This window comes from Pan troglodytes, chromosome 12 (genome assembly GCF_028858775.2).
Source record: "Pan troglodytes isolate AG18354 chromosome 12, NHGRI_mPanTro3-v2.0_pri, whole genome shotgun sequence".
NCBI classification, from domain to species: domain Eukaryota; kingdom Metazoa; phylum Chordata; class Mammalia; order Primates; family Hominidae; genus Pan; species Pan troglodytes.
In genome coordinates, this window is record NC_072410.2 from 106,300,629 (window position 1) to 106,328,163 (window position 27,535).

Below are 27,535 nucleotides of genomic sequence, written 5' to 3' on the forward strand. Positions count from 1 at the left end.
CAGAGGGCAAGGAGGAGCAAGTCATGTCTCTTACATGGATGGCAGCAGGCAAAGAGAGAGAGCTTGTGCAGGGGAACTGCTCTTTATAAAACCATCAGATCTTGTGAGACTTATTCACTATCACAAGAACAGCCTAGGAAAGACTTACCCCCATGATTTAATTACCTCCCGCTAGGTCCCTCCCACAACACGTGGGAATTCAAGATGAGATTTGGGTGGGGACACAGCCAAATCATATTATTCTGCCTCTGGCCCTTCCCAAATCTCATGTCCTCACATTTCAAAATCAGTCATGCCTTACCAACAGTCCCCCAAAGTCTTAACTCATTTCAGCATTAACTCAAAAGTCCAAAGACCAAAGTCTCATCTGGGATAAGGCAAGTCCCTTCCACCTATGAGCCTGTAAAATCAAAAGCAAGTTAGTTACTTCCTAGATACAACAGGGGTACAGGCATTGGGTAAATACAGTTCCAAATGGGAGAAATTGGCCAAAACAGAGGGGCTACAACATGATCTCTTTTGACTCCATGTCTCACATCCAGGTCACACTGATGCAAGAGGTGGGCTCCCAAGGCCTTGGGCATCTCTGCGCCTTTAGCTTTGCAGGGTATAGCACCCTTCCTGGCTACTTTCACAGGCTGGTGTTGAGTGTCTGTGGTTTTCCAGGCACACAGTGTAAACTCTTGGTGGATCTACCATTCTGGGGTCTGGAGGATGGTGGCCCTCTTCTCACAGCTTCACTAGGCAGCACCCCAGTGGGGACTCTGTGTGGGGGTGCCCATCCCACATTTCACTTCTGCACTGCCCTAGCAGAGGTTCTCCATGAGTGCCCCACCCCTGCAGCAGATTTCTGCCTGGACATCCAGGGATTTTCATACATCTTCTGAAATCTGGAGATTCACAAACCTCAGTTTTTGATTTCTGTGTACCTGCAGACTCAGCACCACATGTGAGCCACCATGGCTTGGGACTTGCACCCTCTGAAGCCACAGCCTGAGCTGTACCTTGGTCCCTTTTAGTCACAGCTAGAGAAACTGGGATGCAGGGAACCAAGTCCCTAGACTGCACACAGCAGAGGGACCATGGGGCCTGGCCCACAAAACCATTTTTTCCTCCTAGGCTTCCAGGCCTGTAATGGGAAAGTTCTCTGACATACCCTGGAGACATTTTCCCCATTGTTGTCTTGGCGATTAACATTTGGCTCTTAGTAACTTATGCATATTTCTGCAGCCCTCTTGAATTTCTCCTCAGACAATGGGATTTTCTTTTCTATCACGTTGTCAGGCTGCACATTTTCCAAACTTTTATGCTCTGTTTTCCATTTAAAACTGAATGTCTTTAGCAGCTCCCAAATCACATCTTGAATGCTTTGCTGCTTAGAAATTTCTTCCACCAGATACCCTAAATCATCTCTCTCAAGTTCAAAATTCCATAAATCTCTGGGGCAGGGGCAAAATGCTGCCAGCCTTTTTGCTAAAACATAACAAGAGTCACCTTTCCTCCAGTTCCCAACAAGTTTTTCATCTCCACCTGAGACCACCTCAGCCTGGATTTCATTGTCCATATCATTATCAGCATTTTGGTCAAAGCTATTCAGCAAGTCTCTAGGGAGTTCTAAACTTTTCCACATTTTCCTGTCTTCTGAGTCCTCCAAACTGTTCCAATCTCTGTCTGTTATCAAGTTCCAAAGTTGCTTCCACATTTTCAGTTATCTTCATCTGCGCTGCACTGTACTGGTACCAATTTACCGTATTAGTTCATTTTCACGAGCTACTGATAAAGGCATCCTGAGACTGGGCAATTTACAAAAGAAAGAGGTTTAATGGACTTACAGTTCCACATGGCTAGAGAGGCCTCACAATTATGGCAGAAGGCAAAGAGGAGCAAGTCACTTCTTACGTGGATGGCAGCAGACAAAGAGAGAGAGTTGTGCAGGGGAACTCCTCTTTATAAAACCATCAGATCTCATGAGACTTATTCATTATCACAAGAATAGCATGGGAAAGACTTGCTCCCATGATTCGATTATCTCCCACTGGGTCCCTCCCACAACACGTGGGAAATCAAAATGAGATTTGGGTGGGGACACAGTCAAACCATATCATAGGTGCTCGATAAATATGCTTCATTGATTTTCCTATTATCTCATAACATTCTACTCTCTGTTTTCAATTCTGGATTTTATCTTTCTCTCATACCTTGGCTGGGTACTCCTTTGGAAATGTAGAATATTTGATCAATGTGTTAGAATTAACTGCAGGGAGAAGTCAGTCTGTTAGTGCCAAGAATCAGTCGTCCGGTGGTTAATCACCAACTGTCTGAGACACTGTCAGGGATCAAGCCTTGGTAGTTTTCTTCTGCAAATGTATGTTTGTCTCCTCATTGTTGTACACATCCCTGAAGGGAGAATTTAGATGGCATCTTATGCTTATATTATTCTGTGTCTTATCCAGTGTCCAGCCTAGGGCTGGGCATGAAATGTAAGCTCAGGAACACTGGCTTTGATTGACAGTTACCAATGAAGAAACTATATGCAGAACATCTCTTGCATTCCTCAGGCAGAAACAGCAGCAGTGAGGTGTGGGTTCTTAGTGTGTCAGGGGGCCTGGAGGGATGAAATATAGCACATAAATATAGGGACATTGGAAGAACATGATCTCTTGTTCAAGAAGCATATAATTTTGTTGAGGAGATAAGATGTAAGCACATGGAAGAGACAGTAGTGCAGGTAGTAGGGAAGAAGTCTGTAACAGAGCAGAGAGTAAGTGATATGCTAGCCAGAAGTACAGGTTCTAGATTTGACTAAAGAAATGTTTCTTGAAGACAGTGGCTGAAAAAAATGGTTTTCTTGCAAGACAAACTCACATTAATTAACATAATAGGAATGCCAAGATCAGTAATGGATGTGGTGGGGGCTGGGGTGTAAAGAAAGAAATTCTGAAGTCTTCAAATCATTGTACTCTTAAAAATACTCTGACTATGTTGACCTATTCAGAATATAGACTCCTACTCTTTAAAACAAGGGTGTTGAGTCAAATCAGCCTATCATCTGGGATTGTTGCTGTTGTTGCTAACTCAGACCACTCCCTGCCACTATTGGTTTCTTCTTTCATCTGTTCTTCTCTGCTGCCCTCCCATCTGCTAAGCTGTTCAGAGGAGGCTTGATAATCTTGGAAGAAGAGGGGAAGTATCAGATGTCTTTTGGTCTAGTATCCTCATTTTACAAAAGAAAACAAACAAACAAAAACAGAACATACCTGGGAAGCAGTTTTTTGATGGCAATACAAAGATTCCGTGACCAAAAAAAAAAAATTCATTTTTTGGCACTTTTGCTTTTTAAGTGCTTTAAATCTATTCCATCATCTTCATTATGACCCTGCAGGTAGGGAGGAGACAGGCTATTCTTAGCTTCCCTCTCTTTTAACAAGAATGAATCTGGACCCAGAGAGATTACTTGGCTTGCCCTGAGGTCTAATATTGAGTGGCAGTGAAACCTGATCTCAAAAATGCCATCCTTGGACTGCTCCCATCACAGGGTCCCACTGCATGTGAAGAAAATAGACAGGCTGCAGGAACTTTGACCCTCCTACTCTTTTCAGTCCTAATGTGATTGTTCCATAGAAAAGGGCTTCGGGCCCTGGTGTAAGATGACTAATGTCCTCTAAGAGTAAATATGCCAGCCCTGTCACACATCGTTTCCGGCAGACCTTTTCCATTTTATTCTGTTTTCATAAGCAGTTAGTATTGTGCTATAAATCACTTCCATTTTACATCCCCAAATATCAATAATAGATAATTATTTATGCTTCTTAGTTTATCCTGAAGGGGAAAGAGATTGGAGGAGAGAGGAAGTGGGTGGGAAAGAAGGGCAGAATTTAATTTACGGCTTTGGCGAATCCATTTTGCTGTACTTTTTTTCAGTGTTTATACAACAGTCATGGGGCACAGAGATAGCTATATATCCTATTGATGAAATGCCAGGGCATCTTTCAAAACCAAAGACATCTCTATGTAAATGGTGTTTTCTACTCACATTATCTTAGTTTAGTTTGATTCTCTGTCAAATTGTCCATACAGTCCTAAATGGGTTGTTAGGAAAATGTGTATATGTTACTGGTGCATTTGAAGACAGTGTAAGTCCTTGACCGATTTATAAAAGTTAGAATACATGGATTTGATAGCCCTTCTCCAGTGCAAGCCCTGCTGTCGTGCCCTGTGGCAGGTTCACCAAAGACCTTCCCAAAAAACAAAGCACATAGCCACCTTCTTCTCCATTAGCATCAAGGAGTGCCGTGCATTGGTTTAAATAAATATCACTCTCCTCCACAATGAAATCTTCCACCCTGCCTCAGGTGACAGCAAAGTATTCACAGTTAATATTCACCAGCATTAACAAATTGAGCCCCTGCAAACAAAACTAATCCTGTTTAACTATCTTAATGTATAAGGTACTTATGCTATTGCAAATTCTAGACACTTTGAATTTAGTGAGTTCTTGACAACAAATGTATATGTGTGCAAGGTCGCAGGGCACATGATACATTTTCAAACTTTCCACAGTAGCAAGTCCAGAACAGGACTTTAAATCATCCCCCCAGATAATGTCCTGGATACACTTGTTGCAGGGCTCCTGGAAGTATTGGTTTCTGAAACTGCCCATGTAAATCACAGAGATTTTTAATAGCTTTATTGTTAGACAGGAGTAACTCCAGCTTTATGTAACCATTCTCCTCGATTTCCGTGAAATAATTGGCAGTGGTTAGAAGCTTAGAATATGGTTCTTAGAAGGAACATTACCAAAGAAAACACTGGCTGCAACTAGAAATAAGGACCCATTTTCACCAGTAACATTGTTGGTGTGTGTGTGGTGGGGAGTGTTTGTACCTTTCTTTGACTAAAGTTCAGTCTTTGTGTTAAAAATAGAAAAGCTAAGCACACAGTTCACAGTTCCTCTTCACTCAGCAGATGCTTTAAGGGGTTGCTCATAGCTTAAATTTAGTAACCTTTTCAATCACTAATTCTTCAGGGTTCCTTTCAAGATGTCTTTCCACGACATCTGAAAACACAATAAATTTCAAAAACATGTTCACCACTTGAATCTGAATATCGAGAAGGCCAAGTGTAAGACTCCAAAGCCTCTCAAAGGGATTTTCCAGATGGCAAAATGATAACAGCTTTCAGATTAGAAAAGTAAACCTAAGTGCAGTTTTTCACTGTGTCAGACTCAACAAATACCCTATTAGTGTATTAACCACACTGGTGAGACATTCAGGCCGTAGATCAATAATGGATGATTTGAGAACATGGATGTTAATGAAAGAGTGGATGGCCAATTTGACTGTAGGTAAATACCTACATCTTAATGGTAACCAGGAGAGATATAACTATACAAAAGCCATTTGAGTGCAGTGAGCTATGATGATACCACTGCACTCCAGCCTGGGTGACAGAGCCAGACCTTGTCATTTAAAAAAATAAAATAAAGTCATTTTGGGAGTAGAGACAGAGGAGAGGATCTAAACGTAATAGGACCTTTACTTACTACACTGCTTTCAAGTACCCAGCATTCTATCCCATCTTACCAATTTCTTCGTGTATTCATTGATTCATCACACTTTTATTGCCTGTCTCCAATGGCCTTCTCAAAAGATCTCAGAATTCAAAGACAAGCAGAAGAAAAATCACAAAACAGTGTGAGTAGTATATTTAAATTATTTGTTCAACTGTTTGTTCAGCAAATTTTTCTTGAGCATCTACTATGTGCCAGGCCCTGTGCCAGATCCTAGAAATATAATGTCAAGTGAAACAGATATGACCAGAGTCCTACAGTCTAATGAATAAGATTTTCATTAATTAGTTCTGACGGTATGATTATTTAGCTGGGGGATGAAAATAGAATGAATCATGGACTTCCATAGGGATTTAGGCCAATGTCACATGTCGCTGTGGGTCACACAGTTCTTTTCCCATTTGGAAAGAGAGACAGACAGACAGAAGACAGACAGACAGACTAGAGCTTCTCCCAGTTGTCATTCTCTTCCTTGAAAGCTGACACCACTTGTGATTTGAGTCCCCTGAGAATCTTATGGCACTCTGGCCCAGAAGGCAGGAACTGTGCTGCCCGTCTAATTATAGCTGGAAGAGGTGACTTCAGTTTCATGACAGGAAAGAAGGAAGAAATTGGACATCCAATAAAACCAACAAAATTTTGGATGAAAATGAGGCAACATATTTCTAAGCCTGGATGAAAGATGGAAATGATGGAGTGGCTTTCTCCTACCGCATCCCACCACTGCTAAACCACATGAGAAATATTTCTAATAGGACACCAGGAAATCTGCCAAAAGAAACAGTTTCTTAGAGAGGGAGGCTGAGGACTGAGGGTCCTGTCTTATAGATCACCCCAGCTGCCAGGAGAAAATTACTGTAGGATGGAAGCTATTTGTTTACCACAGCCCCTGAAGTCCGCCTCCTCTGGGAGAGAAGTGGTACCAGCCCCCTGGTTACTCATGCAACTCTGTGGTCATATAAATGTCAGTGCTGATTTGTTGAAAGGTCCCTTCACCTGGGATGGAGAGCGCAGCTTGTTTGTCTCTAGTGCCAGTACCTTTTTCAGGCCACCCTATCAGAAACAGTCTTATTTTTGAAACAGTTAAGAAAGGCCTCTATTTTTAAAGACTGACTTGAAATCTTTCTTTTTTTCTGTTTAAGTAATCATCAACAGGATTTTTTTAAAAAAATTTTCCAGCTCTCCTCTCTGGCCCACTTAGTTTTAATTCTGTTTTGTCTAAAACTTATCAAGCAGTGACTTGCTAGGGTGGAGCCAGGTGACAGCTGAGATTAGAAGGCTTTCTGTTCTGGCCTCAGAGTGCCTTCTTCTTTCCCATACTATTTTATAAATATATGCAAATAGTCTTAGCCCTGAGAATCTTGGTCACTGACTATCTTGCTTTTCTTCTTCTCCAAATACATACATCTCTAGGAAACTGTCTTTGTTTAGCTTATGATTTTTCAAAAGGAGAAAGGATTTGAATAGTCAGCGTTTTATTTTTATTTGTTTTCTAGGCTCGTTGCTTTGCATTTTTTCTTATGTTTTCTTCCCTGACACTTTCCTTACTCAGAAACTGCCAGCCTTACCCTGGAATTCTATTCTACCAGAACACTTTCTCCAGTTACGGGCCTCCTAGCTTGTGGATTTTTAGGTTTGTGTTTAAGACACTTGCATCACTTTGAGAAAAGTTTGAGAAAGCAGAAAAAGGTAAAATACAAAGTGATTAATATTGTGAGTAACATCGTATCTGAGAAAACTTACCAAATATTTTTGGGAAACACTGATAGGCCATAAAAACCTAAAAAAGTTCAGGTTGAATACCCCTTACCCAAAAATGCTTAGGACCAGAAGTGTTTCAGATTTGGGTTTTTTTTTTTTTTTTTTTTCTGATTTTGAAATAGTTTCATTATACTTACCAGCTGAGCATCCCAAATCCAACAAGCTGAAATGCAAAATACTCCAGTGAGAATTTTCTTTGTGCACCATGTGGGCATTTAAAAACATTTCAGATGTTGGAGCATTTCAGATTTTTGGATATAGGAAGCTCAACCTGTGATAAATGTCTTTTTCCCTTACTGTCTCCAGTAGATTGTTTTCTAACCCAGCAGGTTTGTTTGTTTGTTTGTTTCCCCAGCCTTGCTTTCTCCAGCTGCCAAGCCTTTGTCCAAGCTGTGCTCTCTTCCTGAATATACTCCATTTCACCTTCCACTGCCCCAGCTCAAGTTCTATCCCTTACATGTAACTGTTTCCACTCTTTCCAGACCACATTCATCTTCTCTTTCTCTGAGTCCTGGTGTACAGACATTCTAGTACCTCCTTACTTCCTAGTTGAAATGGTCTCATTCTTTGAATGTATAGTTTGCAAAGTTTCTGGATAACCTATGAGGACCTATGATCTTTTCTTCAAAGAGAATTGCCATGGCACTGATGATTTTCACTCTTCATTTCTTAGGAAACTCTACCAGTTTCTCAGGTCTTAGGCAGCAGGACCTGGTGAGTCACCTAGTCTAAAAATCTCCATGGGCTCCAGTCATGGAGAGTTTAGGTAACTGAAGCAGGAGCAGCCACCCCGCCTCAGTTCCTCACCGATCTCAGCATTTCTGAACACCAAGTCAGCATAGCCAGTGCCCCACTTCGCCATCACTTATCTTGTGGATTCTGTCTTTTGTTTTTTTGTTTTGTTTCATTGTTGTTGTTGTTGTTGTTGTTGCTTTTTGAGATGGTGTCTCACCCTGTTGCCAGGCTGGAGTGCAGTGACATGATCTCAGTTCATTGCAACCTCTGCCTCCAGGATTCAAGCAATTCTCCTGCCTCAGCCTCCCAAGTAGCTGAGACTACAGGCATGCACCACCATGCCCAGCTAATTTTTGTATTTTTAGTAGAGACGGGGTTTCACCATGTTGGCTAGGTTGGCCTCGATCTCCTGACCTAGTGATCTGCCCGGCTCAGCCTCCCAAAATGCTGGGATTACAAGTGTGAGCCACTGCACCCGGCCCTGTCTTTTTTTTACCCCCAGAGAAACACTGGTAAACAACCCTCTTGCAGGATCAGCCCCTTGTACTCCCACAAAGATTAGTTAATACTGAGATTTGATCTGGTGAGGGTTAGACTAGGTGTAAACTCGGCCTTCACCCTCTGTTAGTGAGGTCTGCTGCAAGCATGCTGTGCCTCAGGATCTGAATATTTGAAAACAGAGTTTGATAAGATAACATCTGTCCCCTCTCCATGAGCAGTGCCTTTGTTTTAGATGGAGAGATGAACTTCCCTACTAGGCCAGGGAGATAACCTATTGCATAGGAATTGCAAGATAAATAAAACCCAATCTTTACTACCTCTCCACCACCACCCACCAGCTCCCATGAAATGCTCACGGGAACAAGAATACATGCTAGCTCCGGGAAGGTAATCAAGTGAGCATTCACTGAAGAGCTCAAGGGTGCTTCTGTGACTGTTAGAATACTGTTTTCATTATGGAAGCTTCAGTGTGTCACTTGTTTTTGTGGGTAACAGTCATGGTCAAGACCAAAGATAAACAGAACATTTGTCTTTAACATGAACTCCCTGCACGTCTTTGCCAAACCTCCTGAACATGAGATCAGGTTCAATGAGAAGTGCTGTCTACATACCCATGTGTTCAGGAATGATATGCCTCTGTCGTGGTTTGAAGGATTTTAGTTATCCAGTTTTTAAGCATATTTTAAAATATAGAAATACAAGGCAGACTGTTTTTCCCATCTACATTCAGATTCACAGAGTTTCAATCAAAGCAGAAATATTCAGTTGCTTCTCCTTTAAAAAGCAGACCCAATACAGAGTTTCAGTTTTACAAGATGAAAAGAGTCACGGAGATGGAGTGTGGCGATGGTTGTACAACATTATGAATGTGTTTAATATCAATGAACAGTACACTTAAAAGTGGCTAAGATGGTGAACTTTATGTTATGTGTATTTAACCACAATAAAAATAGTAATTGAAAAAGTAATAAAATAATAAAAAGACCAAAACATGTGGACTCAAAAAGACAATGCTTATTTTTTCTATCACTCAGTGCACTGTTTTACATAGCAGGTGTGCAAAAAAATTGTTCCACATAAATAAATAAGTGCCTATGATGATTCCTGTATGCTTGTTTTATGACTATAAAAAGATCATTGACTATTTTAAACTGAGTAATGGGCAGAAGTTTTGTCAGTTTTCCCTTCCTAGCATCCTAGCAGCTTATTAGGTTAAAGAGTAAATACCAGAGCAGCAGGAATATGATAGGATTGTCAAGCAGGTAAAACTGAATATCCATCCTCCTCCCAAGCTATTTGTAAACACCAGCACTCTGTCTCTCGGTTTCCCTGTTTCTTAGATGCTCAGCCTACAGAAGGAGAGAGAGAAATCTGGAACCAGATCAGCGCCGTCCTTCAGGATTCTGAGAGCATCCTTGCAGACCTGCAGGCTTACAAAGGCGCAGGCCCAGAGATCCGAGATGTATGTCAATGATCACGCTGAACTGACAACACCCGAGGAGGGGAAGGAAAACCACACATGCACACAGACACACACAGCAAGATTAAGTAATAGCTATAGTATTTCCTAGAGTACCAGGAAGAACAAGGAGAGTAATGTGTCCTTAAAAACAAAATGCATGGGCCGGGTGCAGTGGCTCATGCTTGTAATCCCAGTACTTTGGGAGGCTGAGGCAGGTGGATCACCTGAGGTCAGGAGTTCAAGACCAGGCTGGCCAACATGGTGAAACCCAGACTCAACTAAAAATACAAAAAAATTAGCTGGGCATGGTGGCAGGTGCCTGTAATCCCTGCTACTTTGGGAGGCTGAAGCAGGAGAATCACTTGAACCTGGGAGGCGGAGGTTTCAGCGAGCTAAGGTTGCACATCGCACCATTGCACTCCAGCCTGGGCAACAAGAGTGAAACTCTGTCTCAAAAAAAAAAAAAGAGCATGAATCGCCCCTTTTATTCTAGTGCATTAATCTGAGCACACAGTGCTATAGATTAATGTTACCCATTCTCTTCTCAAACACACAAGTGATATTGCAGGACTCACATTTAAACAATAATGTGTCAATATGTTATTTCATTTAAGGGAAACAATGTAAAGTCTGTGAACAACAGTTGAAATATGAACCATGAAGTCTGGGTGGACATGTACTTTCTGGCATTTGGTAATTACTCAGGCAGGTTCCACCAGTGTGATACACAACAGCCAAAACCACCTTGCTTTCAGTTTGTCATCTCAAATGTCTTATGAGATTTTCTAAAATTAACAGAAAACAAAACAACAACAAAAACAAAAAAGAAAATCACCACTTTGACTTTTGCAACTTCGCAATACCTTAAAAGCAAGAAACTTCACACTCTTTTTATGTGAAAGCATTAGTTTTGTGGCAATACCAACACATACATATATGCATGCAAATTCACACATACACACACACACATACGCACACATGCACGCAGTACTGCCACTGCCCCCATCCTTCTGAAAAGAACACCACCACCGTCATAATCCTCAAGTTGCTGAAACTCAGACAAGGCGGAGTTTCTAAAAAAGTAACAGTCTAGTAAGAGGTGGTTTTTCTACTTAGGGATCACCATTTAATTTATACAATTTAGGTAACATGACAAACTGGCAGGAATGCAATGCCTATTAAAGATAAACGAAATGTCTACAGAATTTGCACTTTATAATGAGCACAATTCCACTTTAGAGGAGTCTAATGGTGATGGAGAGGGCTGAGTTTCTTCCAATTTAGATGTGAATTTTTTGTGTTCAAGATAATAGAAACAAGTGAGATGACACAGGATGTAATTGTAGAGCCATTTGCTGTATGTTCAAGTGTTAAAATTTCCATTCATATTGAGCATGTTGGAGGACCATCCGATGAACCAGTGTTGATTTAAATAGTACACATCAGCAAAGTATAGCAGGGATTGTATTTTAAACTAAATCTTAGGGCATTTTGATGTGGAGCTTACCACTTCTTTTTAAACAGTCAGCTCTACTGTGTTTTTGCAGGCAATTCAAAATCCCAATGACATTCAGCTTCAAGAAAAAGCTTGGAATGCGGTGTGCCCTCTTGTTGTGAGGCTAAAGAGATTTTACGAGTTTTCCATTAGACTAGGTGAGTATGTATTTGTAGTTTTCATGGCCCACATACGGAGTTCTGTTTTGATGTTTGAGTAGGTAGTGGGAACAGCGTGGCATATTGGAAAATGTCCCACATCCATCCACTGTATCAAATGAGAGGCCATTTATGAGCAACAACTCTTGTCATTTTCATTTCTTTCAATCCACCACAAAGTTCTTCCCCTGAAGTTATTGGCCCATTTAGTGTGTCTCTATTAGTGAGTATCTTCTTGGTCCTGTTCTCATCTGTGTCCAATTCTTAATAGTTTTACTGTGGGCTGATCACATTTCTGAATAACAGAGAAGTTAAAAGATAGCAGGTTACCTGCTCACCCAACAAATAACTTGCTTGTCTGGAGTCATATGATAAATTTAATAGAGTAAAATGCAAGAAAAACAATGTAACATTATTTCCTTAAGCTTTAAAAAACTGTGCAAGTACAGGATGGCTTTGTAGATGTTGAGTAATGCCAAATCTGGTTGGAAATAGGATCAATGTGACCAGCAATATGACAAAATCACTCCCCAGGGAGGATGCTTCATTGGTTAATACAGTATATCTTGAATGAGGAAGGCATGTTCTACTCTACTTTTGCCATAAAATGAGTGCCACAGATTAAGAGGAAAACAGAGAACTTGAAATACCTTGGGGGAGTAATGACCGTGATGTTAAGAGGACTAGAAGCTGAGACGAAGGGAAGTACTTGAATGAACCAAACCCGTTTTCCAAGAAGAGAGGGTTTCTGATGACTCTCAGATAGAAGAGAGTAAAAGAGAACACAGACTTCTTTCTATGTTTCCTCAAAGGGTTGACCCAGTGAATGGAAATTCTGAGGAGCCAAATTTTTGCTCAACAGAAGGAAAACAATTCCTTACAAGAGCAGGCCAAGGTAGAACTGGCTGCCTCAGAAGAGAGTGTGTTCTTACAGATGGAAATATCTCAAAAAGGCCAGAGACATCCCTGTAGAAATGCTATAAAAGTTATGTAAGAACTACATAGAGCAGATGTCCGCAAACTTTTCTGTAAAGGGCCAAATCATAAATATTTTAGAGTTGTGGGCCGTCCTGTCTTTTTTGCAACTACTCGCCTCTGCCACTCTCATGTAAAGGCAGCCCTAGTCGTTACATAACAGAATGAGCACGTCTGTGTTTTAATAAAACTTGTGTTTATTTACAAAACACAAGTAATGGACCAGATTTGGCTGATGGGTCATACCTTGCCAATCCCTGCTTTAGAGGATTGGTTAAATGACTCTGTGCTATTAGAAATATATTGAAGAACAAGCTATAAGGGACTGTTTAGAGAAACAGACAAGTGGGAGTGGTGAAACTGTTGCAAGAAAAATAATGGAGGTAGATAGGGCAATGGGTTCATAGAAAAATATTCTTGGGATTAGGTTAGAATGTAGTTGCAGAGAAAAGTCCAATAGGGGCAGAGGTCTTTCCCTGCAAAGCCGGTCATCTAACCCATGTGTTTAGGGCACTGTCTCATCTCATCCTGAATCATGAATGGCTGTCTCATGCACATGACCCAAAAACACATATCTGTGGTTTTCTAACAGTGTCAGAAATTGAGATTACTAAATATGTCCAGGTCCAGCTGAGCTTAGAAAGAAATTTACAAAACACTGTGGCCATGGGGGGTTTCCGCAGGGGAGGCCGCCTGCCCAGCCATGTGGGATTCCTTCTCTTCCTCGTCCACATGCAGCACACCTCACATAGTTATCGGGAGAGACTCAAGCAGGTGATCTCTGAGATTGTCAACTGAGGCTGGGAATTGTGTTCTTTGAAGGACCTCGGTGGGCCACCTCCAACATATCTATTTATCCCTTTGATTTTCAGAAAAAGCTCTTCAGAGTTTATTGGAATCTCTGACTTGTCCACCCTACACACCAACCCAACACCTGGAAAGGGAACAGGCCCTGGCAAAGGAGTTTGCCGAAATTTTACATTTTACCCTTCGATTCGATGAGCTGAAGGTTAGGCCAAATGTGCTGTGAAAATTTAATAAACTTGTACTGAGTACCTACTGTTTACAGCTGTTCTGTTAGTGCTGTGGGGTGGGTGGGTAGAGAAATGAGTAAGATGTAATTCCTTCCCTAGAGAGACATATAATGTGGTGAGAATTTGCATTCCATGTGGTAAAAGTAATTTAAGATGATGATTTGTATATGGAAATTTTAAATCTGCCAAATGAAATCAGAGAAAACCTTTTCAAGTATCTGTTCCACATTAAGACCAAATATACTTTCCCTGAAATCTAGCCCACAGGGCATATTTTAAAATAATGAAGTTGTGGGTCCTTATTTCTAACCAGAAGTTGCTTTGACTCTTATGTAACAAAGAGAAGTCCTGGAGTATTTATAAAATCTAGTGTCTGGGCTCCTCCTAATGCATATCCCCCATCTGATACTGAGAGATGACCTTCGCTCTTGTCCTCTGAATTTCAGATGAGGAACCCGGCTATTCAGAATGACTTCAGCTACTACAGAAGAACAATCAGTCGCAACCGCATCAACAACATGCACGTGAGTCCCTGGGTCGCCTTGACCTTTGCACCCTTCTCCATGACTCTTTTGATTTCTGCATCAGGCAGAGCACAGACAGAAGACAATGTCCTTGTCTGTAATTCAGTTCCAGAGAAAAGTATTTGGAGCATTTGGACTTTCTCTTTATAAATCCATCTTCTCTTCTTATTTTCATCAGCTAGACATTGAGAATGAAGTCAATAATGAGATGGCCAATCGAATGTCCCTCTTCTATGCAGAAGCCACGCCAATGCTGAAAACCCTTAGCAATGCCACAATGCACTTTGTCTCTGAAGTAAGTGAAGTTGAGCAATGAGGTGCTTTTTTTCTTAATTCCACACAAGAGCTGCAAGCAGGACTAATGTGCATTTGTGTCTCCCATTTAGAACAAAACTCTGCCAATAGAGAACACCACAGACTGCCTCAGCACAATGACAAGTGTCTGTAAAGTCATGCTGGAAACTCCGTAAGTTAAATCAGAGATGTATTCATGGTTGAGACTTCACCCAGCCAGTGTCTGTTAAGATGATGATGTTAATGATATGCAACATTTGGGTCAACACCCTAAAGTTTTCATGTATATTATCTGCTTTAATTTCACTAAGAACTCTGAGTGGTAGGTGTCACTATCACTACTGCATAGCTGAAGAAGCTGAGGCCCAAAGTGGTTGACTGACTTCCCAACAACTGCATAGCTTGTCAGGTGGCAGAACCAAGGCTCAGATCAAAGATGCTGTAGAAGATGTGTAAGAACCAAATGGAGGGTGTGTTAAATGATGGGACATCATGATAAATATATTGTAGAGAAGATATAAAACCAGGAGTTGACATGATAAGACTGTTTCAAGAGTGAAAATGGAGGTCTCTCTCTTTCTCTATCTCTCTCTCTTTGTACCTAAACTAGTTGCTACTTGTTAGATTTAAAAATGATTGAGAATATTGAGGATGAAGCAGCATGGTAATCTGTGCTCAAAATTCTGAGTTCCACTTATGGCTGTAGCCCCTACTATGCCTGTAAATAACTGGCCTGACTTCCTGAGCCTTGGTTTCCTCATCTAATGAAGTTCCCATAAGGCCATCTACTTTGCAGAGTCTTTAGGAAGACCAAAGCCATCAAGAGTACCTTATAAAATCTGATAGCCTGTTCAAATGTAAGATGGCATTAATTTCAAATATTTCACTTGTACCAAAGTTAAGATTTATTCCAAGGCAGAAATAGTAATCATCTTCATTGCAGAGCCAATTCATAATGAAATAGATGCTAAGAAAGCCTCTAGAAAAAAAGCCTCTAGAATTGGCCTGAATTATCTGAATCATCAGTGACCCTGTCAAGGTAAGTGAACAAAATTCAAACTCTACAAATACTCTTGGATGCTCAATGAATGGTACATAGTTTTTAAAGGTATTTTTGCCAATCCAATACAATCTGCAGCCTGTGTTTTAACAAAGGAAGTTACTCCGACTGGAGACATGATAGCTGCTCCGTAGAAATGAGCCCAATTCTTTTTCTCTGTAATGAAGCCATTACTCTCTATAATCTTGGACAGCCAGAGGGACCTGCTATAAAATATTCAAGATTGATAGGTGGAGGAGTGAGGTACATGATGAGCTAGCCCGCTGAAGGGCAGATGAAAAGGGAATTTACTGCCCTTTAATTTACCTTATTTTCACACTGAATTGCTGGTTGAATAGATTCAAGGAGAATTATCATCATGGATTTCCTCAGAAGCATATTAACTGGTTGTTGCAGATCTGGGATTGTTCCCAAGAGAGGATTGGAGGCATCTAAAGTATCCAGTTGTGGGGCCAAAGAACGCACATGTTCTGACAAGGAAGTGACGCCGCTGCTGTTTCTTCTCTTGCAGGGAGTACAGAAGTAGGTTTACGAGTGAAGAGACCCTGATGTTCTGCATGAGGGTGATGGTGGGAGTCATCATCCTCTATGACCATGTCCACCCTGTGGGAGCTTTCTGCAAGACATCCAAGATCGATGTAAGAATAGTTGTGAAATGTGCTTTCCAAATAAGGGCCCATGAATGTTGCCAGACCTTGTTTTTCTTCCTCAGGCACCTCAAGACCTCTCCACTGAGAGTGATCTTTCTAAGATGCACAGCCCATCCTGGCAGCTGTCCTCACAGCAAGATGCCCAGGCTTTTTCATGTGCTTAGGACAAAACACTCAACCTCCAAAGCATAGCAGCAATGTTACGATGCTGATCCCCTCAGTCTCTAATGGAGCTGAGCAAATGAACAGTCACTTAGTTGCATGCAGTCCCTTCATTTACCCAGTGTGCTGTACAAATAGATGGTTTCTATTCTATGTGTGTCCTATTGTGAAGAATTGGGAGATACTGCATTACAAGACACTATGGTCAAATCCCAAATTACCGTTTCACTTCCTCTCCCACCACTACCTGTTGCTCCACTCATGTCCCATGCCTTTCCTCATCACTTGGATATACGTGATATGTGTGAGTCCTTTCTCCTGCCCAGAGAGCCCTTCCTCTTCCTCTCTGATGGGTGGGTTCCTTTCAGACATGTTTCAAACATCACCTCATCTAAGAACACATTTTCTGCATAGGATGAGCCTTCTTGCTTCTCTGGTCCCCAGAGCACTCACCGTTCTGTATTTTCTGACTCCCTCACAGACGATTTCTTGACAAGGACAGGGACCATAATCTATATACCTCATGTCTGCTCTATTGCCTCACACAGTACCTGGCACATAGTGGGTGGAACTCAACAGACACCCTGTAGGTGTTTTGATGGATGAATGAATGAATGAATGAATGAATGGAGATAATTGAAAACACATGATTTTGGTGCGCAGTTGCTTTGCTGTTGATTGTGGCATAAAGCACACCTCCTCTTCATCCAGCACTTGCCTCTAGCACCAACCCAATAGTGTATTCCATGTACTCATTTAAAGCCTTTAAGGTGCAGAATAGCTTCTCTTGGTAGTAACTTACTTACTCCAGTATAGCCGAGTCTGGGTGACACACTGTGTTCACTCATCTGCAGAGAACAGTGTCCTGATGCTCTGGCCCTATGCAAGAGAAAGTCTACATGCCCAGGAGGGCCATAGGTCTGAAGAATGCAAGATAATGTATCAATAAAAAATGTAACTTGGATTACTTATTTTAAGGTTCTGAGTTCATAGTATAGTTAGTCATGTTTCTTCATAGACTCTTTATTATTTTTAATGTAATTATTTCTATGTACCAAGAAAATTAATATTTATGTGAAAAAAAATTTGACACTTAGAAAATCAAGACATAGTAAATTAAATATATCTGTAATAACCTCACCATAGGCAGAGGATCACCGTTCATACAGCAGCATGCATGTGTACCTTCTTTTAGTATAGATGCTTGTGTGGACATGTGTGTGGATGTCCTTAACAAATTAGTACCCTGCTTTACGTGCTATTTTGAAACATATTTCATTTACATAAAAGTGTATCATGGGCATTTTTATACCAATAAATATTTTTACTGTATCCTTTGTGAGGCTTTAACATTTTCATACTATAGATTGAGTATAAATAACTCTGTAAATATTATTTGACTATGGATTGAGTTCATTACCTAAGACTCATAAGATATTCTCATTACCATAGCCATTTGTTAACTTGTCACAGAGTCAACAATTAAAAATACACTGGGTAAAATTATGCCTTGTAGCCCTAATCTTTAAAAAGCTTGGCTTTATATGTTATTTACTGAGTCTTTCGGTTGAGGCTGTAAACAGTATATCATGTTAAGTCTTCACGCATAGTCTTGATGAAGTTTGCTTTTGTCCGTGGAGGTCAAAAGCACTACGTAAGGTTTGTTCATATGGATGTTTGCATGTACCTCTAAGAAAGTTTCAGGCTTAATAAGCACGGTAAACCATTTGAGACGGGCCATTTTTTTTTATGACATATAGGGTCTCCATTCAGATACTAGTCTGTTTCTAAGCCAGCAGTTATAGTCACTGGGCTTGTAAATCATTAGGGCATCAGCATCAACTGTGAAAACCCCAGGATCTCTTTGTGAGGGCCTGAGAGAGGCAGGCACTGTGTGTGTACTTACAAAGGGCATGCTTTGGAGTGCAGAATAGACATGAAGTGAGCTCTGGAAACCTAGGGGAGGGAGAAACTCGTTTTGCTGAAGAGCAGAGACAGAGGGTGATGTTTGAGGTGGACCTTGAAGAAGATGTAGGATTTTCCCAAAAGGACAGAGGGAAAGCAGAGTCCTCCAGGCAGGGGGAATCATCAAAGTGGCTACCAAGGCGGCACAAGCCATTTATTAAAGAAATGCTAATTGTGGACGCCAGGAAAGGAGGGTTTGGGGAGATGGTATTTTCAATTGATTTCCTTGGAATCTTTTGAAATGACCCAATAAGTAATCACCTCTTAACCCCTGTCTCCATCTCAGATTTTATCCAGAATTCCAGACCCCATTTCCCATGGACACCTGAAATATGGCCATCCCCAAAACAGAGATTCCCCTCCCCCCACAAACCTGTTCCTTCTCCTGGGTTCCTGTCTCAGGTATTTCATCGTCCTCCAACCAGTGTCTAAGCCAGAGGCTAGAATTGTCCCTGAGAATGAGGAATGGCTTCTTCACCCCATATCTCATCAGTCACCAAATCCTATGGAGTTGACCTCAGATTAGTCTCTCCTTGCTCCTCCATGCCCACTGCTGCTTCCACACCTCACACCCTCAGGGGCTCTCACTGCCCCTTCTCTCTCTGTTCTTGCTTCCTTCTGGTCCTTTTCCATATTAACCGCATCACTAGATTATTTAACACCTATCAAGGATGTTTTCCACAGGTAAAGGCCCCCAGCTCCTGAACATGCTGTCGAATTCACACTGCATCTGGCCCCAACTGCATCCTTGACAGCATCTTGTTATTCTTACCTACAGCTTAAATCACCCTAAGTGGAACTCCAGATTCCCAAACAGCATTCCCTGCTCTTCCACCCCTTCCACATCTGCATTCTCACTGCTTCTTAGGCCTGGTTCATAAGAACACTTCCACACTATGATAATCAACTATGGGAGAGGGACAGAATCTCTGCATCCCTGGGCCTGATGCCATCCCAGGTCTGGGGTGGCATATACCTGGCATGCTTGTAGCTTCTCCCAATCTGGTATGCATGACAGACACCTCTCGTTTGCCATGACATTCTTTTTTGATGAACCTGTAGTGATCCTCACATGATTCCCAACCCTGTTTTCTGGCAGCCTCCATCAGTCTATCAGGGTCTATCAGGCCGTAAGATAAAACTTTTGACATGCAAGAAGCACAATGACGGAAAATGTTTCTAAGGGCTGTTACAAAAGGGGCCCTAAGTATAACCAAATCCAATATATAACAGCATATGAATAGCTTTGCAGAAAGATTCTTGCTTTGCCAGAAAACACTCCAGGATATGCATAATGTAATGTGATCTATATAAATTCAGTTTCCATGCACTTCCCAAATTATGGGTCAACTATATTATACAGACACAAAAAGCTAAGACACTTGCCTAGGTTTGTGAAGATACTAAATAAACAAGCATGAAGGAAACTCAGGCATTTAGCATCTGTGAAGTTCACATTCTGAACAGTGGCCCTTCATCAGTCCTCTCAAAGATGGCTGAGACATAGACTTGGACCTCCAGGAGCTCCTGGTCTAGTGAAGAAAGAAGTTAATATGGGCACTAAATTCTCCAAGTTTCTCTGATAAATGACAGAGTCGTATTGGGAGCACAGAAAGGTGTTGGTTGCTTCTACCTAATGAAGGTAGTGAGGTCAGAATAGGATCCCAGGAGGTAATGATCTTCAGCTGGGTCTAAAATAAGTGTTAAGGGTTTGCCAGTCAAACAGGTGAAGGACAGAAAACATTCAGGGCAGAAGAATGGCATAAAATTATTCAGATTTTATTCAGTAAATCTCAACTGAGCACTGAGTGGACGGAAGGCCCTGCATTTGGCTCCATAGTACAAGGCAAGATCAAAGTCTCAAGTCTTTGTCCCTAAAGCCAGGCAAGTGAAATGTACAATTGCAATATAGTATGAAAATTGATAATGATTGCAGTCATACAGAATCCTCTAGAAGCCCAGAGGAACAGCTTACCAGCCTGAGGGGGTAGGAAAGCCTGTTGGTCATTTCTGCATTGGATTTCTATGGGAAGACATAATGTGACATTATGGGCACATGTTATTATGGGTAGATATTGGCATAGACAGTATTACTAAGATATTAACAAACATTGTGCTTTCTCCTCCTAGATGAAAGGCTGCATAAAAGTTTTGAAGGAGCAGGCCCCAGACAGTGTGGAGGGGCTGCTAAATGCCCTCAGGTGAGCTTCAACCCTGTGTCAGCTCACAGGGAACAGCCAGCCTTTCAGGGCTATTGCAAATTTGAATACTGTTGTGGATAGCACCAAACTTAACCCTTGCATATTTTAACACATTGAATCTTCCTAACAATCTTTTGAGGTCAGCACCATTTTTATCATTCCCCTTTTTAAAGATGGAAAAAAAATGAGATTTAAGGAAGTCAAATAACTTGCCAAAAGTCACACAGTAAATGGCCAAGCTAGGACCTGAACCCAGGTGTGGGTGACCCCGCGGGTCATGGACCTGATTCTCAGCCACACTGCTTTGGGGCTTAAAGAGACTCCTCAGAACAAGAGGCTTCCAGGCTCTCACTTTCCACTTTACCAGGGGTTCCCAAACCTGGCTGCACTTGAGGATTATGTGGGTACCTTTTGAAAACACTCAGTGTGATTCTGACTGCATGTGACTCAGACCAAATGGATCGGAATCTCTGGGCTAGCGTCTCAGGTATCCATTTTGTGTTTCTTTGTTTATTCTAAAGCTCCCCAGGTGGTTCACATGTGCAGCTACCAGAATTGAGAACCCACTGTCTAGATGCCTAAATATTTGGCCAGCTGTGGCATGTTTCAGCTTCTCACTGCTAACAAGTGATGCCTAGGCAGCTGCTTTCTTCCCAGGGATGCATGTGCTTAATCCATTTCAGAGAGGGGATGCTTTTTTTAGCTCTGACACATCTACAAGAATTGGTTGAATCACACTGCTATGTAAATCATTCTGATACTAGATTGCAGTCTAGAAGGTTTATGGTCCCTGTTGTCTTATTCATCTTTGATTCCCCTGAGTTCCACTCAGTGTTGTACATGCAGTAAGTGTTCAATAAGTCTAAGTGGGATGGATCAATAATGCTCTACCTATGTACAACGCTCATGTTTTATACTCCACTCCTAATCATATTGTCTCATTTAATCATCACAAGTCAGAGAGGTAAGGGTGATCTGTTACCCCCACTTAATAAATGAAGAAACTGAGACACACACAAAATGAACAAAATAGACCCTGAGGTTGATGCTGTTTTGCTGTGTTGCTAAGTCACCATCCTTTAGAAGAGACTTAGTATTAATATAAGAGCCTTCCAGAGTCTGTGGGAAAAACTAAGGTTTTCTCCTGGTGTCCATTTCACACCCAGGATGACTTTCTATACACATGAATAAGGCTTTAACTTCTGAGTGTGTTGAGCTTTCCAGCTTCATTCAATCAAGCAAAACTCTGTGCTAGGCCCTGAGTCCCATCTGATTTGTTAGAATTTGTGCCTCCTGGAGGCACTGTGATGATGTCAGAGGAGCACAGGCTTTCCAGATAGCAAAATATAGGGTTGAGTCAGAAATCACAAATCTCAATTCAGTAACCTTGTGATCTGGAATAGATCATTTAACCTCTCTGAATCTTAGTTTTCTTTTCTATAAAATGAAAGCAATAACCTCACCTTTACAAAGTTATTGTAACACGAAACTTAACATGGAGCGCCCATGACCTGGCCAAAGTTTTATTACATGTTAATTCTCTTTTCCTTCTTTTGCATAAATGATTTCTACACCCGGCTATTGGGAGGCTGCAGATTGCACCATTTTTGTGGGTTTGCTTACCAGCATTTGTGCCCCCTTGTGGTGGCAATGAGGTTAATTAAGCATTGCCAGGAAAGTGGAGAACCATAAACATTCCAGTTCTGGGCAATGTTGCTATGCAAATCTCTATTCTGAAATTTGTGAGTTAGCAGGGGCAGCCTCAGTGGTCAGGATTCTGCACTCAATCTTGTGAAATCCACCTCCCTAGAAAATGAGACCGCTCATATCTCCTCTGTGTAATTATTTGATTATGTAAAATATCTACTTGGTTTAATAACCATAATACAAAATTCCTTTGGAAGGAAGAATCGAATATTAAATCTGAGACGACTGTGAGCATTGAAGTGTGGATTTTTGTCTAAAGAAATAAGCCCAAATATCAATTGTGTTTCCGAAGGTAAAGATGGGCTGAAGCTTACACAGAGCACTGTTTGCCGCTAACCTCTACCATTCTCTCTCCATCCAGGTTCACTACAAAGCACTTGAACGATGAATCAACTTCCAAACAGATTCGAGCAATGCTTCAGTAGAGCTCTGCTCAAAGAAGAGGATCTATGTGCTGACCTCAGAAGATGTATATGTTTACATAATTTAATACAGATTGATGTTAATACTTGTGTATTTACATAACCGTTTCCTTCTTGTCACTGAAATATATGGACCTTAATTTGTATCCTGACTGACTCAACCCAGCAGAGCATAAATTGACTTGAGAGCCTTACCTTTGATGTCTGAAATGAAACCCCCTTCTCCAAAGGCAAAATTCGGAGACTTTGATCTTTGCTACTGGAGTCCTTTAACAACACCTGTAACGATACAAAATTCCTAATTGTTTGTGGTAGTATTTTAATTCTAGATGTGTTATCTCTCTGGGAAGTATAGTTTATAGAAACACAAAATATTTGATTTCCTGTGTCGGCTCAGCTACAAGAAACACAACTGTTATCTTGACAGAGGAAGAGAGGAATCCAAGAAAAATGCATGTGGAGAATTAAACCCAAGTGTTCTGAATTCAGCACACCCCCTCTCTGTCCTCAGACTGCAGTCTACACGTGCAACTTTTTTGTTTGCACGTGTTTTATTAATCAGCATACTCCTTTTCTGTTTGGATTTATATCCCTCTAATGTTCTCCTTTAATTTCACATGAAAAAAAATCTCCTGTATTTTTTTCAGTTAGTGGGAGAGCAGCAGAAATAGATAGATGTGCTGTTGCCACTGGACTGATGAAGGTGGCTGTCTTGGAACTGGGAGACAGGTCCTCAGAGGTGCACTCAGGCAACAGGACAGCCATCTCTCTGCTTCAACCCTCTGCCTACAGGGATTAGGGAAATGGAGCTCTGGCTTTGAAGTTATTTGTGAGTTTAGCAACCTTCCGGTTACCTGCAGAGTTCTGGGTGCACAGCCACCCCTCATAAGAGCCCTGTTCTCTGAAGACCATTTATATGAGAACAAAGGTCTAGGATACTGCATTAGTTTTCCCAGAAAACTAGAGGAATTTAGAGGGGAAAAAAAATCCATGTTTTCTGTTTCACAGGTTTTTAAAAAGTAGCTCTTCCCCAACCCCGTTGCTAGCTTGTTGCAATATAAAAGCCCTGGTGCACCTGAATTTACTCCTGGCCTTACTAATGATTCATAGTGTGATCTTGAGAAACGTGTTTAAGCTTTCTGAGTCTTAACCTCCTTGTCTCTAAAATGGGCAATTAAAACAATCTTCAAGAGCCCTGTAAGGTTAATGCCGATAAAATGACTGACTCCGCCCTTCTTCCTTAGTACGTAGTATCCAGCAAGCATTTGCCCCACCTTGTCTTGTTGATGAACAATATTATGAAGCCTGCAGTCATTCTCTCTGTACATCAGAGCTTAGTTCGAATGGAATCATGAAAATCTCTGATTCTGACCTCCTAAGGAAAAATGAAACCCAGAGGATGTGGTCATACAGGATGGCTCCCATGTGGGCCTAGAACCCAGGATGCTTCACTCTTGACTCCATGCTCTTCCTTTTATACCATGTGGCTGTGAATACATACTATGGGATGGGATTCAACCCTTCTAAGTAAATCCTCAGTCTGGTCTATATTGTTACTTGCCTGTTTCCACTAGAAGGAGTCACCCAGGCATTTAGTGAATGATAATCCTAGAAGTTGAGTCTGAGTACATCAGAGTTTGGCATTATTTGCAACATCCCAGGAATGAGCTATAAGACTCCATTGCTTTCTGGACTTTAGTGACCAGCTGATCTTCCCTTGGATCCTCCAATAAAGGGGAAAAAATACTTGTCTTATGTTGTTTTAGCAAGGGAGTTCAGCCAAGCGGCAGGAAAGATTCCCTGGTCTGCATCTAAACATTAGTCAATAGAAGGAAAAGGCTCTTTTCCTTGGAGATTTTCAAGTTGAAAAAGTACAGCTGCTTGGATGGAGGTTCTCTCATCAGAATAGAAATATGCTAGGTGGTCTTCAAGACCTTTTTGAACCTACAGATTCTAAACCTTAGAGGAAGCCAGAATATGTGATCATACCAGGTGAGGAAAGTTAGGAGATATTCATCTTAAGAAATATCCTATTTGGCAGTCACATGTTACACTTGAGCAACAATTGTCTAGACTAGAAATATAGAACCACACAATATCGATCATCATTGGGTCAATTTCTCCCCCTCTATCAAGTGAGGAGATTAAGGCTTAAAGAAAGGAAAGGACTTGCCAGCCACCACAGGGCTCATGAGGGGCTTGAACCCATGTCGTGTGTCTCTACCACAGCTGATTCTCAGCTGGCTAATGGAGAAAATGTGAGGAATTACCTGTCAAATTAGATTGAGCTCAGAGTAAATATATGAGCACATTTATAACTCTAAATTAGACTTTCTATCAAATGGGACCAAACATATGGAAAGGGCTGCTGTCCTGCCTCAATTTAGCCAAGACTTGTCTTGTCTCAAAGCCAAGACTCAGCAGTACATGGATTCTGAGAAGTCCAGGGTCTGAATTGTTGTCTCTGATTACTGGAAGGACAGGTTAACTGAATGTCTGTGATCACTAACAGGTGATGGGCTTTGTGCCCACTCCAGAGATATTGTGGGAGACAAATTCTTTTAACAGCCTGTCCTCCCGGCATCAGGAGTCATTGAACAATCACGGATTGTTGTGTTTGGGATTTTTTTTTTTTTGGCTTTGTTTTTGGTTTTGTGTGTGTGTGTGTGTGCTGCATGCACATGCGTCCAAGACTTATGGGTGGTTTAGGGGAAAGTGCTAGCAACAGTGTCAATGTCATTGTTAACTATATTTCATATTTGAGGTCTCATTGTTTTCAAATAAACAGTGTTTTCCATGACTGAGATATTTATTTTTGGGAAAGCAACGAGGTAAAAATTATGTTTCTCAGATGCACTGCTACTTTGGTGTTATTACTGTGTTCTCAGAAACTCGTTGTGCACCACTAGGAATTAGTAGTAGAAAAAAAAAAACAGTAACAACAACAAAAAAAAACTGGAAATGGATGTCTTCACATTAGGGGTGGAGTATTAACAACCAGAAAGAAAGTTTGGTTATTACCTTTTAACTACTAGTTAACATCATGCTTGATCAACATTTGCTCCTAGTTATCACCATTAAATTAAGACCTTAATGGTAAACTGAGGTTACTGATGCATCATCACGTTTAAGCAAAAATAATTTCATGTTTTCCCCAAAGAAAAATTAAGCCTCCCAATCTTAGGATCCAATTGTGCAGTAGAATTCAGAGACTTCTCATTCAATCTTGTATCCTATGCAGCTACAAATATTTTTTAAATGTTAGTAATAAACATTGGAATTTTGTCTTAAAGAGTTCAAAACCTTGGAACCCAGTTTTCTCACTACATCTATAAAGGCCATTACAGACCCAAGGCTGTTTTGCAGTTTTCATATGTTGTTTGCTGAAGTCATTGTAATTTTTTTTGCCTGCTTTGCCTTTTTTTCTACAGGAGTTTTGAGTGTGAAATGAAAATTAAAGTTTGGTACATATATTTAAAAATGCACCTCTATTTTATATGATGCTTAGGGTTAAGTGGGTGATAAGCACGTGATGATTCGTCTACATAGATATTTGCTAGACACGTACTCTGAGAAAATCACACCAGCAGCCCTTCACCTCTCTATACCTGAATTTCTTTAAAAAAAAAAAAAAAGTCATACACAAAATGTGCTACTCGTGGTACCAGCTGTGTTTTGTTCATTTTGCAAGAGAACCCTGAATAACAGCCAAAGGCAGGAAATTACCAAAAAAAAAGGCAGAAAATGAACAGAGACATGATTGATATCTAGAGACGCCTGAGCCCTACTTGTCGAGAGATGCTAAGAAACACTAATAAGTGATCTTTTATTCTTTCTTTTGAGTGCAGTACTACTTTATGGGTTTGGCAAGATCAGCAAATAACCGGTTTTATGTTAAGTATATTTTTCAGACAATGTAAGCCCTGAAATAATTCTTCTAACTATTCAACTTTGAGGCTTTCCTAGAGCATTGCTTTTAATCCCTGCACTTCTGAAGCTGATCACCTGAGACCTAATTGTGTGTGCTATCAATGGCTCAGAATTCCCGAGAGACCTTCCATGATGCCCTGTGCAAAAGACAAAAGCATAATTATTAGGATTATTTGTGACAAAGGGAAAGAAATAGAAATAGGAATTTTTCTGTAAATTGACAAATGGACAAATTTAAAGAGATAAAACCTAGAAAGAGAGAGAAGGAAAAGGGTCGCTGAAGAGTGTGGGTGTGTGTGCCCCTAATTAAATGAGTGTTGAGAGTCAAAGACATGAAAAAATAAGGAAGGGAGAATATGCGTAACTGTCAAGAGAAATACATACAGATAGTAAGGAATTGATGGATGTGCAATTCAGAATAGTCTTTATACCAGCCAGAAAGTTGACTGTTATTCGGGGTTCCCTTGAAAGGATGGGGATGAGGAGCCCAGCTGACCACATTCATGAAACCTGGTGAATATTTGCAGTCTTTCTTTATACCTGATTTCACCTTTTGGCTTATCAATGTGTAGATAGAATTTCTAGGTGTTTTCTGCTTGAAAGGTCTATATTATATTTGGCCATCACAACTTAAGTGACTGATTAAATAATACTGAATTGTATTGATCAGTTTATTTAAGCTATTTATATTGACTAAATACAATAATCCATCCAATACCTAAATCCTAGTGCAGACTGGCCTAATACCATGCTGACCTCACCTTCATAGTGCCTCTTATGTCATAAATAAAGTTCTAGGCCATTCTGTCTGCTTCTGCTCAGAAGTCAAACTCTAAAGAAGAGAGGTTTCCTGCACTGGTCCCGTCAGGTTCCTGAGGCTATGTCTTTGATGCTGTAGTGCTTTCCTTGCCTATTGCTCTTACATGAAAG

At 40.9% G+C, this 27,535-nt stretch overlaps 1 protein-coding gene across 4 annotated transcripts in view; it reads left to right on the forward strand.

Annotated features, from left to right (window-relative positions):
• Window positions 1-25,475, forward strand: part of CYRIA (CYFIP related Rac1 interactor A) — a 109,733-nt gene extending 84,258 nt beyond the window's left edge. For 2 of the 4 annotated variants that reach the window (XM_016947574.4, XM_016947580.4), the window contains exons 4-12: window positions 9,907-10,028; window positions 11,576-11,681; window positions 13,529-13,665; window positions 14,137-14,214; window positions 14,393-14,509; window positions 14,601-14,680; window positions 16,080-16,206; window positions 20,476-20,546; window positions 22,615-25,475. In XM_016947574.4, the coding sequence (XP_016803063.1) occupies window positions 9,907-10,028; window positions 11,576-11,681; window positions 13,529-13,665; window positions 14,137-14,214; window positions 14,393-14,509; window positions 14,601-14,680; window positions 16,080-16,206; window positions 20,476-20,546; window positions 22,615-22,678 (902 nt within the window). In that variant the 3' untranslated portion in view covers window positions 22,679-25,475. The remainder of the gene's footprint in view (window positions 1-9,906; window positions 10,029-11,575; window positions 11,682-13,528; window positions 13,666-14,136; window positions 14,215-14,392; window positions 14,510-14,600; window positions 14,681-16,079; window positions 16,207-20,475; window positions 20,547-22,614) is intronic. The other 2 variants (XM_063789278.1, XM_063789279.1) reach the window with 1 other exon arrangement.
• The last annotated feature ends 2,060 nt before the right edge of the window (window positions 25,476-27,535 follow it).